At 37.6% G+C, this 13,897-nt stretch overlaps 3 protein-coding genes and 1 long non-coding RNA gene across 8 annotated transcripts in view; 1 reads left to right on the top strand and 3 right to left on the bottom strand.

Annotated features, from left to right (window-relative positions):
* The window catches only part of LOC144005104 (uncharacterized), a 42,263-nt gene extending 33,372 nt beyond the window's left edge, over positions 1-8,891 (bottom strand). The window contains exons 1-8 of one of the 2 annotated variants that reach the window (XM_077503033.1): positions 8,234-8,891; positions 6,600-6,632; positions 5,515-5,604; positions 3,052-3,740; positions 2,286-2,454; positions 1,961-2,214; positions 603-728; positions 331-528 (exon numbers count right to left, since the gene is read on the bottom strand). In XM_077503033.1, coding sequence (XP_077359159.1) covers positions 331-528; positions 603-728; positions 1,961-2,214; positions 2,286-2,454; positions 3,052-3,729 — 1,425 coding nt within the window. In that variant the 5' untranslated portion in view covers positions 3,730-3,740; positions 5,515-5,604; positions 6,600-6,632; positions 8,234-8,891. Of the gene's footprint in view, positions 1-330; positions 529-602; positions 729-1,960; positions 2,215-2,285; positions 2,455-3,051; positions 3,741-5,514; positions 5,605-6,599; positions 6,633-8,233 lie in introns of those variants that run through there. The other variant, XM_077503034.1, reaches the window with a different exon arrangement.
* The window catches only part of LOC144005115 (uncharacterized), a 22,331-nt gene continuing 15,008 nt past the window's right edge, over positions 6,575-13,897 (top strand). Inside the window, exons 1-3 of one of the 3 annotated variants that reach the window (XR_013279501.1) lie at positions 6,678-11,220; positions 12,096-12,135; positions 13,600-13,767. This is a non-coding gene — a long non-coding RNA (uncharacterized LOC144005115). The other 2 variants (XR_013279500.1, XR_013279502.1) reach the window with 2 other exon arrangements.
* Positions 9,054-12,978, bottom strand: LOC144005113 (sulfotransferase 2B1-like). 2 transcript variants are annotated; one of them, XM_077503050.1, is made up of 6 exons: positions 12,870-12,978; positions 11,016-11,227; positions 10,629-10,755; positions 9,976-10,064; positions 9,711-9,891; positions 9,054-9,239 (listed from the first exon to the last, which is right to left on the bottom strand). In XM_077503050.1, exons 2-6 carry the CDS (start codon positions 11,214-11,216, stop codon positions 9,130-9,132), a joined length of 708 nt encoding a protein of 235 aa, XP_077359176.1. In that variant the 5' UTR covers positions 11,217-11,227; positions 12,870-12,978; the 3' UTR covers positions 9,054-9,129. The 2 variants fall into 2 exon arrangements, with proteins under 2 accessions (XP_077359176.1, XP_077359175.1); XM_077503049.1 differs by lacking the exon at positions 12,870-12,978 and adding an exon at positions 12,126-12,498.
* Positions 13,123-13,897, bottom strand: part of radil2b (Ras association and DIL domains 2b) — a 22,828-nt gene continuing 22,053 nt past the window's right edge. Inside the window, exons 19-20 of the mRNA XM_077503040.1 lie at positions 13,615-13,754; positions 13,123-13,517 (exon numbers count right to left, since the gene is read on the bottom strand). Coding sequence (XP_077359166.1) covers positions 13,424-13,517; positions 13,615-13,754 — 234 coding nt within the window. The 3' untranslated portion in view covers positions 13,123-13,423. The remainder of the gene's footprint in view (positions 13,518-13,614; positions 13,755-13,897) is intronic.

Genomic DNA, 13,897 nt, shown 5'->3' with positions numbered 1-13,897 from the left:
ACTCGGTGTGATTGTGTGAGTGTGCATGGTTGTTGGTCTCCGTGTGTCCTGAAATTGCCTGGCAACCATTTCAGGGTGTCGTGCCTGAAGCCAGCTGGGATAGGCTCCAGCACCCCCGCAACCCTTGTGAGGAATAAGCGGTTAAGAAAATGGATGGATGGCTGGACGGATACTGTACAAAACACGTAGCATATCTACCAATGCTGAAACTGATTGGGAAGATTGGTTTGAAATGAACATTTTCGGACCACCGATACATCGATTAATCAATGTACTCATTTAAGCACTATTCTGTTTTTTTTCTTCTTTTAGCACTACTCTAAATCACACCTTTAGAATGTCCACCGTGTCGATCTGGGGGATATCGTCATCCTTGGTGTCACTGTCGATCTTGAACATGCGGTGGACGATGGGGAGCTTGCAAAGGGGTCCCAGGTTCAGCTCCTCGTAGCGTTTCTTGTCCTTGAGACCGGCCAAAGTCTGTCCCAGCTCGTACAGGGTGAGGACGGACGCCGCCGCTTCCGCGGACTGCCGAAGACAAATAGTTCAAAGCAAAAAGGTTGAAACAGGAGACTTGTAATTGTGTATGAGCGGCTGCTCACCTGGATGTACATCGTTATCTCTTTCACCAAGTGGTGAAGGTCGCTCAGGGCCGGAATAAGACGATAATTGAGCTTTTCCGATTCTTTCGAAGTCAGTTGCATTAACCGGCACGTCCTTGAGATCACCTGACAAGAGTCAAAAAAGGAAGAACGTGTGATATTTCACAGCAAATTCCAAATGTTGGGAGTCCAACTATACTTCAAAACTGATCCATTCGTTCCTCGAGTCTCCAAAACTAAAAATTCCGGCTTACGAACAACAGTGACGTTTGCTGTTCATTGTTTTTGTATATCGCTGGTGTCATGCCAAAACCTCTTAGACTTAAACTTGACTTTATTGATCCCTTTGGGATGGCTCCATCTGGGAAATTGACATGTCCAGCAGCAAATAATAAAATAAAAAATAATTCAATCAATCAATCAATCAATAAATAAGGTTATTACACCAGAGATTGAATTAATAACAATAATAAAAATAATAAATAAAATAAAAAATAAAAATTCAATCAATCAATAAATAAGGTTATTACACCAGAGATTAAATTAATAATAATAATAATAATAATAACAATAATGATAATAATAATAATAATAATAGTACAATGAAAAATAACAATTCAATCAATCAATAAATAAGGTTATTACACCAGATTGAATTAATAATAATAATAAGAAGAAGAACAATAATAATAATAATAATAGTAATAATAATAATAATAATAATAATAGGAAGAAGAAAAATAAAATAATTAAAATTTAAGTCACAATTTGGCAAGTAAATTATGCATAGCTTAACAAGATATGCAAAAATCGATGTTTTTGGTGAGTCCACATTTGTGGGTAGGGGTGGGCGATATGGTAAAAAATGTCATATCACGATTCTTTAAAAATAAATTCACGATCTCGATTTTATCACGATTCTTTTTTTTTTTTTTTTTTAGACTTATCTTCACAATTCTGAACATTTTTGTCAAATTTAAAACATATTTAAAATGTATATAAAACCCTAAAAGAAAAACAAAACAAAACAGACATCTTAAGCCAGGGGTGTCAAACTCATATTAGCATATTAGCCCGCATAAAGTTAAACTGTATAAAATGTGCCCTACAGACAATCTTGTCGATCTTTCAGCTTTATGAGATGGTCAACACTTAACGATCCTTAACGATCTAATATCATCATGTCGCCCACCCCAAACAATTTTTTGACAATATTTACGCTGATTATTTGCTTCAAGCACAGGGATAATGACAATTTCTTCCAACATTTTCACAAGCAATGCTCAAAGTGCAGTAATTATATTTCGAAAGCTCTAAGATTAAACAAACAAACAAACAAACATATTTTTGCTTTTCACCTTTTCCTTGGTGACCAGCTCTCCCTCTCCCGCCAGTTCTCGTCTCACATCCTCCATCAGACTGCTGAGCGCGTCCGGATCCAGATCTTTTTTCCTCTGACCTCGGACGTCATCGTCCGCCATCGCTTCCGCGGCCCGCAAATTATCTCCATGAACTTCCCTCAACTGAGCATTGAAAGCTTCTCTGAACACGCTGCGCTCGCCCCAAGCTGCGGCGCTCGTTTTGCTCACACTGGCTGCAGACGATTGCTGTACTGCAGAGGAAAAAAAAAAATTGTTTACTAACAATGAGTGCATATTTTTTCCCAATACAATCACATCATACCAGCAGTCCTGGCGTCAGGTGGACTAGGCAGCTTGTTTTGCCAAGATGATTCCAGATGGTGGTACATGGATAAGTACAGTTGAAACGGAAGCTTTTTGCCACAGTGATGAAAATAGCAAACTTCCAGTAGATCCATGCACGGGTCACTTAGCTGGTATTTTTCAGCCACCTGAAACACATTAATAACCTTTAAAACAGCCGTTCGGGGGGGGGTGCAATGCCAGAATTTGTGTGCTTTTTACAATGAAACTTTTAACTCATTTGCTCCCAATAACATGTAAATATGTTTTTTTTTTAATGTTCTAAGTGTCCCAAAGACGTATTTATACGTTTTTTTTCTATGCTAGAGCATACAGAAGACTTTGATGCAGCCTCTCAACTGCAAAGAACGGTTGCAGAAATGGTAGTTATTACACAAACGGCCAGCAGGTGGCAGCAGAGCAAAGGAGATCAACCAGGGCCATGTTGAAAAAAGCTCAATTACTTACAATTTTGAATAGATTTGTGAAAACTGATGAAACTTAGCTCTCTTCTAATGCTAATTGCTGCAAAACGGAAACAGATAGAAACATACTTTTTTTTCCTGATGAAAGAAGAGACTTTAATCTTTCATGCGTTTATAGCAATAGAACACAATATTCTGTGGGCCTTGCAAAATCAGTCCAAATCCAGTAAAACAGCCGAACGGGATTGCAAAATGTGAAAATGGCGGCTTCATAGTTTCCATATATTGAATTATTTTTTTTCTCTGAGTGTATTGACTCACCTCTAAAACCGTCTTGTGCAGATTCTGTTCTTCCTCAGTCAGCTTGGATCCTGCGGGGGGACTTTTATCTGGAATGTTCCGTGCCGATGAAGATGTTTGTGGATTGAAAAGCGAACTTGCCGCTGATACTCCGGCTCCATGTGGATCTGGAGGCGAGTGGCTCTTGTGGAACACGTGGTCCCCTATCAGCACGAGATCACGATCTAAGGTTTCTACCAGGGCAACGATGGAATTGAAGCCCATCGAGCTCACTTTCAGCTTTTGGTCGTATTTCAGCCGGTATGCTGTTGACAGATTCTTCATGGGAATCCCTTCCGGATGTTCGACCATCATGGCCACGAGATTCTTCAACTTCTTGATTTTCTTTTTTTCCTTTTTCGGTTTGGCAGATTCACAAGCCGCAGCCACGGCTGTAGAACTCGCACTGGTCCCAGCTTTAGTTTCCACTGTGCCGTTAGTATTATTACATTTGCAATCCTTGTGAAACACAACGTTTCCCTCGACAAGCAAGTCGTCATTCAGATGGGCTAATAGATCAGCATGGGATTGAAATCCCAGGTCGGATATTGATAGGTTGCGACGGTATTTCTTCTTATAGTACATGTTAAGTTTTTTGATGGGGATCCCTGCTGGATGATTCTTCACCAAGGCCACAATATCTTCAAGAACGTTCTCCATCTTGATTAGTTCTGCCAAGTGAAAAACAAAAACACATCAGCATTCAATAATTAACACCACAAAGCAGTTACAAAAAAATATATATATATATATAGTGGTATTTTGCATATACAATAGAGCAGTGGTGTCCAAACTACGGCCCGGGGGCCATTTGCGGCCCGCCGTCCATTTTTCAGTGGCCCGCGACTTATGCTAAAAAAAAAGAAGGCATTTGACTCAGTTAAAAAAAAAAAAGAACAAAACAAAAATGTTTGGAGATGGTCAAAGTAAGACGGGAGGATGTCGAAAAACACAGGTGCCATTAAAGGTTATTTTTGTTAACTAAAACTAACGAAGTAACCAAAACTAAAATTCAAAAAAAAAATTTCATTAACAAAATAAAATAAAAACGAAAATGCTATTAGAAAAACATAAAAAACTAAAACATAACGTAAAATTAACTAAAACTATAATTATTGCAAAAATGTCCTTCGATTTTGTCTTTGATGTGATTTTTAGGAGATTTATTTTTATATAAACCAGAATAATGACGTTTGAAAGTATGTCACACAGAAGTGATGTCATCTAGCAGCAGCCAATAGAAAAGCACCGAAAGATGACGTCGCCCCCATGCTGTTTTTTTAAGTATTGCACACAAGTAATACACATTACAAACAAAAACAAAAACAAAAACTAATACTAATACTGAAACTAACAAACTAAACTAAAACTAAGCATTTTTTTTAAGAACTAAACTAATAAAAAGTAACAGAACCACCCTGAAAACTAAGAAAAACTAACTGAAATGAAAAATTCCAAAACTATAATAATATACTGCCATATTACAAATAAATTGGTTTACATACTGTAGCATTTTTCTAAATATGCAAAAGCACAAGTAAATTATTTGTTCAATTTTTAGCACGAAACACAATTTCTCTTCATAACATTATGTGGCCCTTGCGTCCTTCTGATTTTCTGGACGTGGCCCTCAAATGAAAAAGTTTGGACACCCCTGCTATACTATAGAGGTTGTACAATTCGTAAAACCAACAACAATATATTTGTCCCGAAAAGATTTGCGTAAAAGTTAAAAAATAAATAAATACAAAATAAATAAACAAATAAAAAATCCCTCTCACTTGACCTGAATGGTCATCATCTCTGTGATGGGATTTGTGGTGAAGATGTGGACCCAAATGCAAAGAGGACGCAAGGACAGAACAAACAACATGACGGGCAATAAGCGACAAGGCGCACGCTATGCTAATTGCTAAGCTAACCTCGGAAGTGGACAAGGCCAAGCGCATTTAACAGCGCGATGAAATGCTCGTGTGATCAACAACACGTTACACAGATGTCTGAGAAAACACAACTGCTGCACAAAATGAAAAAAAAATCAAGTCATTGATTCGCAAAAGTTTCCGACAAAGAAATAAAAAAGAAATCCAGCCTTGATCGTGAAACACTTTTCAAGCACATCGTCTCGTGACGCCATTGGAATAGTACAAAGTCTCTGCAGTGTTACCTGTTTTGTGTAATTGGACTTGGAATAAACAACTTTATTGACCAGATGATAATTTACCAGGAAATAAATTCATTTATTCTAAAATATATGTACAGTATATATATTTTTTTACATTTTGTTTTGAAATAAGATGAAAGCTGTGACGTTGACTGTGACCTGTGCCTGCGTCACCTAACTTTAGGTGCGAACAAATTCATCGAAAAACCCTGCTAACCGCAGACATCCTCCCCAAAGCAAAATGTAAACATACAAAAGCCATCAATCCAAATGTGTCTTACCCGTTTCCTCTTCGTCCGCTCCGAAAATGAGCCAGCAAGCCTCTCGCTTGTGGCTTATAAATCCCTCCCCGTTCTGTTGAGTTTCAGTCTCTGCAGGCAGACAGAAATGAAAGTGAAAGTAAGAGACTTGCTCATTCAAATGCACGGCTTGGCTCACTCTCATGTTCCTGGAATATGTGACTGTGTTGTTTATGTGTTTACATGATCATAATCCACCAAGGAATCAAGCAAAAGAAAGCAATCAAAACACTTTCACATACATACATACCAGTATGTAAATGTACAGTGTCATGTATTTGAATACTGTATTTTCTGACATCAATTACATTATTTATTAACGCATTCACTCCCAGGACATTTTCACGGTTTTACTGGATTTTGACTGATTTTGCAAGGCCCATAGCATATTGTGTCCTATTGCTATAAAAAACATGGAAGCTACCAAAAGAAAGATGAAAGTCTCCTCTTTCATCAGGAAAAAAAAAAAAAAAAAAAAGTGTATTTCTTGCTGTTTCCATTTTGCATCAGTTAGCATTACAACATGGCTAAGTTTCATCATTATTCAAAAATCTGTTTAAAATGGTGGGGAAAAGAGCTTTTTGAGCTCTTATACTCTGCTGCCATCTGCTGGCCCGTTTTTGTAATAACTACCATTGCTTCAAGCATTCTCTTCAGTTCAGAGGCTGCATCAAAGCCAAAGCGTATAATTACGTCTTTGTGAGCATGGTAATTTTTTTAAAATAGAACGTATTTATACGTTTTTGGGAGTAAATGAGTTAAATACTGTACTGTGACAAAAACTGAATAAAAGTATCTTATCAGATACATTGTCCTATTTGTTAACTTAAGTGGATTTTTAAATCAATGAGGCTATGAATCTGATTTCTCCAAAACAATCAGAAAATACAATATACAATAGCACATCAAAATATATGATGATGTAATACCACAGAATGCACTACACGTTTATTATTTTACCCTACAGCCATCCATTTCTATATTGTTAGTCCACATTGCTTTAGACTGAGGAGAGAAATTGTTTCTCTTTCCTGCCCGCCCCTTCCTGAGTGCCTGCTGAGTCATACCTCATGTGATCTGCAAACGAAGCTTACCAGCGCCTGATGAAAGGAAACAGAAACAGCAGGTAAGTACTGTCATGGACTGTCAGCTCCCAATATGCATTTTTCTTCATTTCCACTCATAGGAACAAAAAAGTTCCTCTTGTACAGGTTGCTGCCTAGTTATGAAATCACCTTGGCATGCATCGCTTCAAGATGTACAGCGCTGCTGTACTTTTTTTCAGCAGTAAAAAGAATTCATTTCATAATTATTTTTCATGTACAATCAATACTTTTAAAAACACATTTTGCCACTTGGTGCCAACTGTAAATGGACATCACGGGTTCTCCGAGCTCAGGTAATTAACAATCAGGTCTTACCTGTTTCTGGGTTTGGTCATGTGAAATGTGCAAATTGAGCCATGATGACTGGACGTTTACCTCAGCTCTGTGGTCACGTGACGTCATTTTCAGACGAGAGCAAATGGCAAAATGTGTTTTTCACTCCTTCACAAGTATACTTGTCAATTGTATTTTTTAGAGCGGGGATAGATGGGGGCGAATCTGATTATGCTCCATGTAAATGTCAAACTTGGAAACAAGTTTACTGATGCCCAACCACCAGTAGATGACATCATTGCCCCATTTTATGCCAAATAAACACAGTTTCAGAGTCCATGGGAGAAATGGCTGTATTTTGGCAAACCGACATTTTTCTACTGTCAATTATAAAAAAAAAAACGGGACGGGGCAGAATGTAGGGAGTCGATTCTGTCATTTGGTAGATTCGGTTTATACATTTACGTTTTTTATTGAATATCACGTGGGTAATTTTGAAATGTTCTAAAGTGGCTGGCAGCGAATGAGTTTTAATGGCATTTTAATTGTACATGAAAAACAATGAAGTCACCAAATCAGTTTTAGACAAAATATTAACTTTCTTACTGCTGGAAATGGCTAAACAGGGTCAAGCATTCCTTTAAACCTGCTTCTTTATGTTGCCTTAAGGAGCATATTTAGCTATTTACTAAAGCGCATTGATTTTTTTTTGAATTTATATACATATTTGCAAGTCTAAAAAAAAAACTAACAAAACTTACTGCCTAGATTTAGCACCATGATATTGAACCAAAAAAAATAAAAAATGATATCGTGCCTTTCCAGAGCCAATAGACATCTATCACCAAGAGCATACAGTAACTTTCAGCCACCGTTTCAAGGTTTACTTTTCCTTCTCATAAACGGGGTCTGCACATTTCCTGCACTGTGGAGGCCCTGAACGACAAATGAACGCATCTCTTAACTACGCGTATTAAAGTGCTTATTATTCCTTGCCCAAGTTGGATGGTGCACGTTTTTAAGAACAAACTATCATAACGCAGTCAGTCCAGTCATGTAGTTACGTGTAATTATTGATAGATGAGCCAACTTTTGCACAAGATATTCGAATGGAATCGGAATGCAACGAGCATGCATGCAATGTGTATATGTCGGACTGAACGTGAGTCGAAGCCGGCCGGTTTCTGTGACGAAGCTGTCGGGAATGCTTTGGTTAGCTTAACAAGCTAAGACTGGCTGTCGTTGCTCGGACGCTGTTCGTTGACATTCCAAACGGGTAAATACGGATGATTCACGTAATATTAATGATGGGTGAACCTTACCATGGTAAAAAACAAAACAAAAAAAACGGCGACCTCAAATAGTCAAAGCACACTGCTGTTTATTTTGTTAGCTAAAAACAGTACTTCCGCGTTAGCATGATGATGCATTCAGGTTCACAGAAAAAAGTAGGACGTATTGTTGCTCGTTTGTTTGCGCACTTTAACAGTCGGTTGAGAATATTAGGATTAGGATGACTTAAATTTGTCATTATACACAGGTACAACGAAATTTTGGGACGTTTCCCTTGTCAGTGCAATAAGAAGAGAGCAAAATAAATATAAGTTAAAAAAAAAAATAGCACATAAAATATCTAGATATCTACAGTTTGGTTTGGTTTATTGGTTTTGAACATATCAACATAAACATATTAAAAGTATAAAAAACAAGTTGAAAAAATAAAATAAAGGAAGAAAGGGGGAAAAATGTCAACAATAAATTCCATAATTTACATGTTCAAGGAGTAGAAAGAAGTACAGTACACGTACTTATCCAGTCCTACTCCCGATTATTTCTATCATATTGATATACCAACAAGTAGTTCCTATTCAATAACATGCAAATAAAATTAAAACAATGACAGATAAAAAAAAAAATACGCCTATCCCAAGTGCACAGATAATAAAGAAAAGAGAGAACGAAAGCAAACAACAAATTCCCAGAATACATAACGTTCATTGTTATTGCAGTTCAATTCATGTAGCGGTTGCAGTTCTCGTGTTCACCGCTTGGGGGAGGCCTTGCATCAGCAATGCCAGAACCGGAGTTAAGAGTCTGGAAGAGTCTCGAGTCTAAAATCACGTATAATATCACCCACCCCTCGATTTTGGATTATTTATTTATTTTTACAAAAGAAAAGTGTTATTTCCAAGAAATTGCATCAAATGGAAAGGTTCTTTTAATCCCATGCAAATTTATAATCCACATCTTTCATGTTGTCTATGTAAACAGCATCAAAGTGCTCCACTTCCTCTTGTGTCATCTGGTTTTTCCAATCTCCAGCTATTCCTGAAACATAACGTACGTACAATCGAAGTCATCCCATTCTATTTAAATTAAAAAAAAAAACTATTTAAAAGTGCAACTTTAAACATACTTTTGTGCAATAAGGAATTTACATCGTTTGTGCACTTTCATGAGATGATCAAAGCTGGTAAATTAAAAGGTAATGCAAAGGGTCACGTTTACGATGGAGTTACGTAAAATATTGAATGAAACTAAAACATAGATTTATAAAATTATCAAATTAAAAAAACGATAAGTACGGCAAATTACCCGAATTTTACCCGAAACACATTTATGATGAACTATGTTCTTGAGTTACAGCAATAAAGTCATTTTCTGAACTGCTTTTACAATCGTTTGTGGCTTGACTGGTTTGATTTATGAGTCACACAAACAAACGGCCATTTAAAGTGCACTGACCGATTTACTGCTGTTCTGACGCGATACGGAAACAAGCACTTAACAACAACGCACCTTTCCTGAGAAATTCCGACTTTGTGGTGTCCATGATTTCCTTGGGAACTGCAGAGTAGTTGGACATGTTGTTCTTTTTCATGTTCTCGAACACACACCGCTCTGCGATCTTCTCAATCGCATCTTTGTCCAATGATTGGCCCAGGAATTGAGAGATTCTGGCCACAGAATCTTGAAGATCCTTCCATCAACAAAAGTCAAGTGCGATTAGATTTACAATGATCGTCGCACAATAGTGGCTGTGATTTTGTTTTTTCCTCCTCACCTTTATCATTTCTTCGTAGCAGATGTAAAATATGCGTCCTTTATAATTAAGCCACGCCTTTACGTGATCAAACCATGAGCCAAACATAACTAGAAAAAAAAGAGATGGTGCAGTTTAGTTAACTCATTTGCTCCCAATAACATGTAAATACAGTTTTTTTTATGTTGTAAGTGTCCCAAAGACGTATTTATACGTTTTTTTTATGCTAGAGCATACAGAAGGCTTTGATGCAGCCTCTCAACTGCAAAGAACGGTTGCAGAAATGGTAGTTATTACACAAACGGCCAGCAGGTGGCAGCAGAGCAAAGGAGATCAACCAGGGCCATCTAGAAAAAAAGCTCAATTACTTCCAATTTTAAACAGATTTGTGAAAACTGATGAAACTTAGCTCTCTTCTAATGCTAATTGCTGCAAAACGGAAACAGATAGAAACATACTCTTTTTTTTCCTGATGAAAGAAGAGACTTTAATCTTTCTTTTGATAGGTTCCATGAACACAATATTCTGCGGGCCTTTCAAAATCAGTCAAAATCCAGTAAAACAGCCGGGAGCAAACGGGATTGCGAAATGTGAAAATGGCGGCCAGTGAATGAGTTAATAGCAAAAAAGTGCATTGTTATGATATAGAGTACATTAGAAATGAATAACCTAACCTTGTCCTTTGAGAAACTTTTGGAGGAACTCGCTCTGCGGTCCGGGGTCAACCAGGAAGGAGGCCATCGCACAATAATGGAAGGATGACGTGAATACATCTTTGGGGTTCCTCATGACATAGATCACCTGGAAAATTTTAATGATGGAGGAGGCTACAACTTTTCATCAGGATCAAACACTTCCAAGCCAGCTGTATGAGGAAAAATGCCATTTTTAAATATGGACAAAATACGTGCTCAATTACTACATTCTTCAATGCACGTATAAAAGAGACTTTTTTTTTTTCCCCCCATAAAAAGCTAACTCACTCAAAAATTTAATATTATTCAGTGCTATGTTTGTCCCATGTGTCTTATAACACTGATGAAATAATAAATCAGAATTACCTTGGGCTTAACTTCCAAGAAAGATGGCGGCATCATACGAGGAAGGAAATGTGTGGTGAACATGCGCGGCGAAGGCCTGTCATCGAGATTGAGGCTGCAAGTGCGAGCCTCCTCCAGCCAGGGAACACGATCCCAGTTGTGGAGGCTCTCCACTGAAGCGGGATCGCCACCGCTCACAATCAACGGGAGGATCTCCTGCATCCAGGTTGTACCTTCACAAAGGAGATTTTTTTTCGATAGTGTAGGTCAAGCATTTTTTATATTTTCTTTTTTTAGTATCATCATGTTCAAGTTTAAAGGTTTGAAAACAATACTTAGTACTTAATACTTAATAGTAAAAATGCCACGTCTAGTCCTATAAAAAAAATTGAAACTCAGACAACAATTGCAACATTTAATGCTTTATACAGCAATGATATAATACATGAAATACAGAATACAGAAAAACACAAAACCAAATTTTGATGTGTTAGGTAGTTTTTTGTTTTGTTTTTTAAGTTTTCTGGTTTTGTATTTTTCTGTATTTTTTTCTTTTTGTTGTTGGTTATTCTTGCTTTATTTAGTTAATTGCTATTAACTTCAGGACCACTGTAAGTAGTAGGAATATTTTTTTTAAGACGTATTTTTACAACATTATGCAAATTAGTTAATTGCTTAAAATGCTTCGTCCATTGAAATATAATAATTTCAGGGGGGAAAAAAAACACCGCTTGGCCACAATATAAAACATTCAATGAAAAAAAAACGAAGCAGCCAGCAGCGTTAACTGAACGTGCCCTTTGCCACGTGATGACGTGTTCGTCGTTGTTACAAGTTACCGCTGTAAGCGTCGTTCGTAACGTAAATGCCTTTTGTCGTAAACGGAGGACTCCTTGTGGCGCAATGTAACACTTCCCCCTGCTGGACATGGGAGGCAAGGCAGTTTTGAGGTGCGCCAGGACGTCACTTCACCCTCCCTCGGAATTTATTTTTTATTTTTCCCCCACTTGACCTACATTGCTGTACGCTTACTTTTTACTTTTAATTGGGAATGTTTTCGTTTCGGTTTGTACTCTGTTTGAAAAACGTTTTTTTCTCTAGGAGAGCTGGTGGAAAACAAGCTCGACTTACCTGACTTAGGGTACGTTACAATGAGAATGTCATCTGGGCGAAACGTGAACGTCTCGAAGCGCATTAAACTCTGTGGTGGGTGTATAAGAGTGGGCAGCAACACCCCCTTATACACCTTGTACAAGTCTGCCTCGGTCATTGTGTAAAACTGCACAAATTGCAAAAACAAAATCTCAGCAGCTGTCGTTTTGGCCAACGGCAATTTATTTTCGGGTACTTCCGGTGTCTTCTCTTGCAATGAGGCAGGCCAACGGAAATGGGATCGACATTCCATTAGCCACGCCTACCGTACTACAGCAGAAATCGAGGAAGAATAGTGTGTAAAAAGTATTTTAAAAGTTTTGAATGACCTCTATAAAAAAAATTAAAAAAAGTTCAGATTGAAATGTTCTTTAGTACAGACGTAACAACTCTTTGACAATTTTGATATTTGTTTTGATAAATTGGTTCCCATAGGCTTGCGAACATTGTGAACCGAGTAACAACATTTTTAGATGAGTTAAAGAAATGGAATAGGAATACACCTTACTTGAATATATTTTTCTTCTAATTTAATGAAGAATTTTTCAACACCATAAAGTTGTTGGTTTGGCTGACAGACATTCGCCACAAAATTCACAATTTACACAAATCATTTTAGAGCTGAAAATCCGGATGTGGAATTACAGTAGCTTGCTTTTCAAATCTGTTGCATTTATGTTGTCATTTTCAGAGGCTGAAAAAAATAAATAAAAATCTGCTGACCTACTGTTATGTGGTACACTGGTAGCGTGAGAGTGCAGCTTTCCAATGCTCACCCTTCTATGATAGTTTACTGCAATTCGTCAATATAAGTGAAACTGGTGTGAATGCTGTTTGCAGCCATGATAAATCACACTTAAGCAGTATTCTGCTCTTCAGCCAGTAGGTGGCATATGATGCAGCATTATGTCCAAAACACAGCTCAAGCCAAACACGGAAGACTCATAAAAAGGCTTTATTTACAAGTATACATGTAAGAAACACCTGGCAAAAAAATATTTACCGTCAAGTGAATTATTGAACCAACTTTTAAATCTTTTTTTTTTTTTTTTTTTAATATAGTGCATTTTGTCTTAAGAAAAAGCAATCCAGTTCTTCATTGTGGCGGTCAGGACGGACCTGAAGAGAATCTCAACACCAGGTTAAATATGTGAGCAGAACTTGAGCATTACCCCCCACTTCTGGCTAAAAAAAAATTTTAATTGTAAATGATCTCGGTACATGTGGACCCCTCCGCTTTATGAGTGAACAAATTATTTGGACGATTTCCTGCAGCGTCAGCATTCAGTCTGTATAGCCTTGGCCATCCAATCAGATCTGGCCACCAGTAACCTCAGTCTATCACCTGATGACTGCATCAACTCCTTGCCACTGATGAAAGAAAATGATGTTAAAAAAAAAGGTTATTTCAAATGATCTGCAATACTTTATATTCTTTTTGTTGTTGTTGTAGATTTGGTGCGTTTACTTGAGGCAGTGGGCACCAAGCAGACTGACTCCATTCACAGCAAGGATCCTGTCTCCTGGTTGGAGCTTCTCACAGCGGGCTGCAGGGCTGTCTGGAACTACTGCCCTGATGAAGATGCCTTTCACCTTCAGTGACATATCCTGGAATATTGAGGTCAAACTATGAACAACAACGGTCAAGCCAAAAACTTATTGTACATTTTAATCTCTAACAACTATTTCGCAATTAGCATTCTTATGTTGGTTATGCAAGTTGGTTTGCACTTAACTCATTTACTCCCAAA

The sequence above is a fragment of the Festucalex cinctus genome, chromosome 17, assembly GCF_051991245.1.
Source record: "Festucalex cinctus isolate MCC-2025b chromosome 17, RoL_Fcin_1.0, whole genome shotgun sequence".
Taxonomy (NCBI): Eukaryota; Metazoa; Chordata; class Actinopteri; order Syngnathiformes; family Syngnathidae; genus Festucalex; species Festucalex cinctus.
This window is presented reverse-complemented; position numbering and strand designations above follow the sequence as displayed.

What these genes read in the sequence shown, in the direction of transcription:
- LOC144005113 (XM_077503049.1), bottom strand. Translation starts at nt 12,399, where the DNA reads ATGGAATGTCGATCCCATTTCCGTTGGCCTGCCTCATTGCAAGAGAAG. An exon ending in TGTAACGTACCCTAAGTCAG is followed by an intron (nt 11,228 to 12,125) that starts GTAAGTCGAGCT and finishes TCCTTTGTGAAG; the next exon opens with GTACAACCTGGATGCAGGAG. An exon ending in GTCGGAATTTCTCAGGAAAG is followed by an intron (nt 9,240 to 9,710) that starts GTGCGTTGTTGT and finishes GTTATGTTTCAG; the next exon opens with GAATAGCTGGAGATTGGAAA.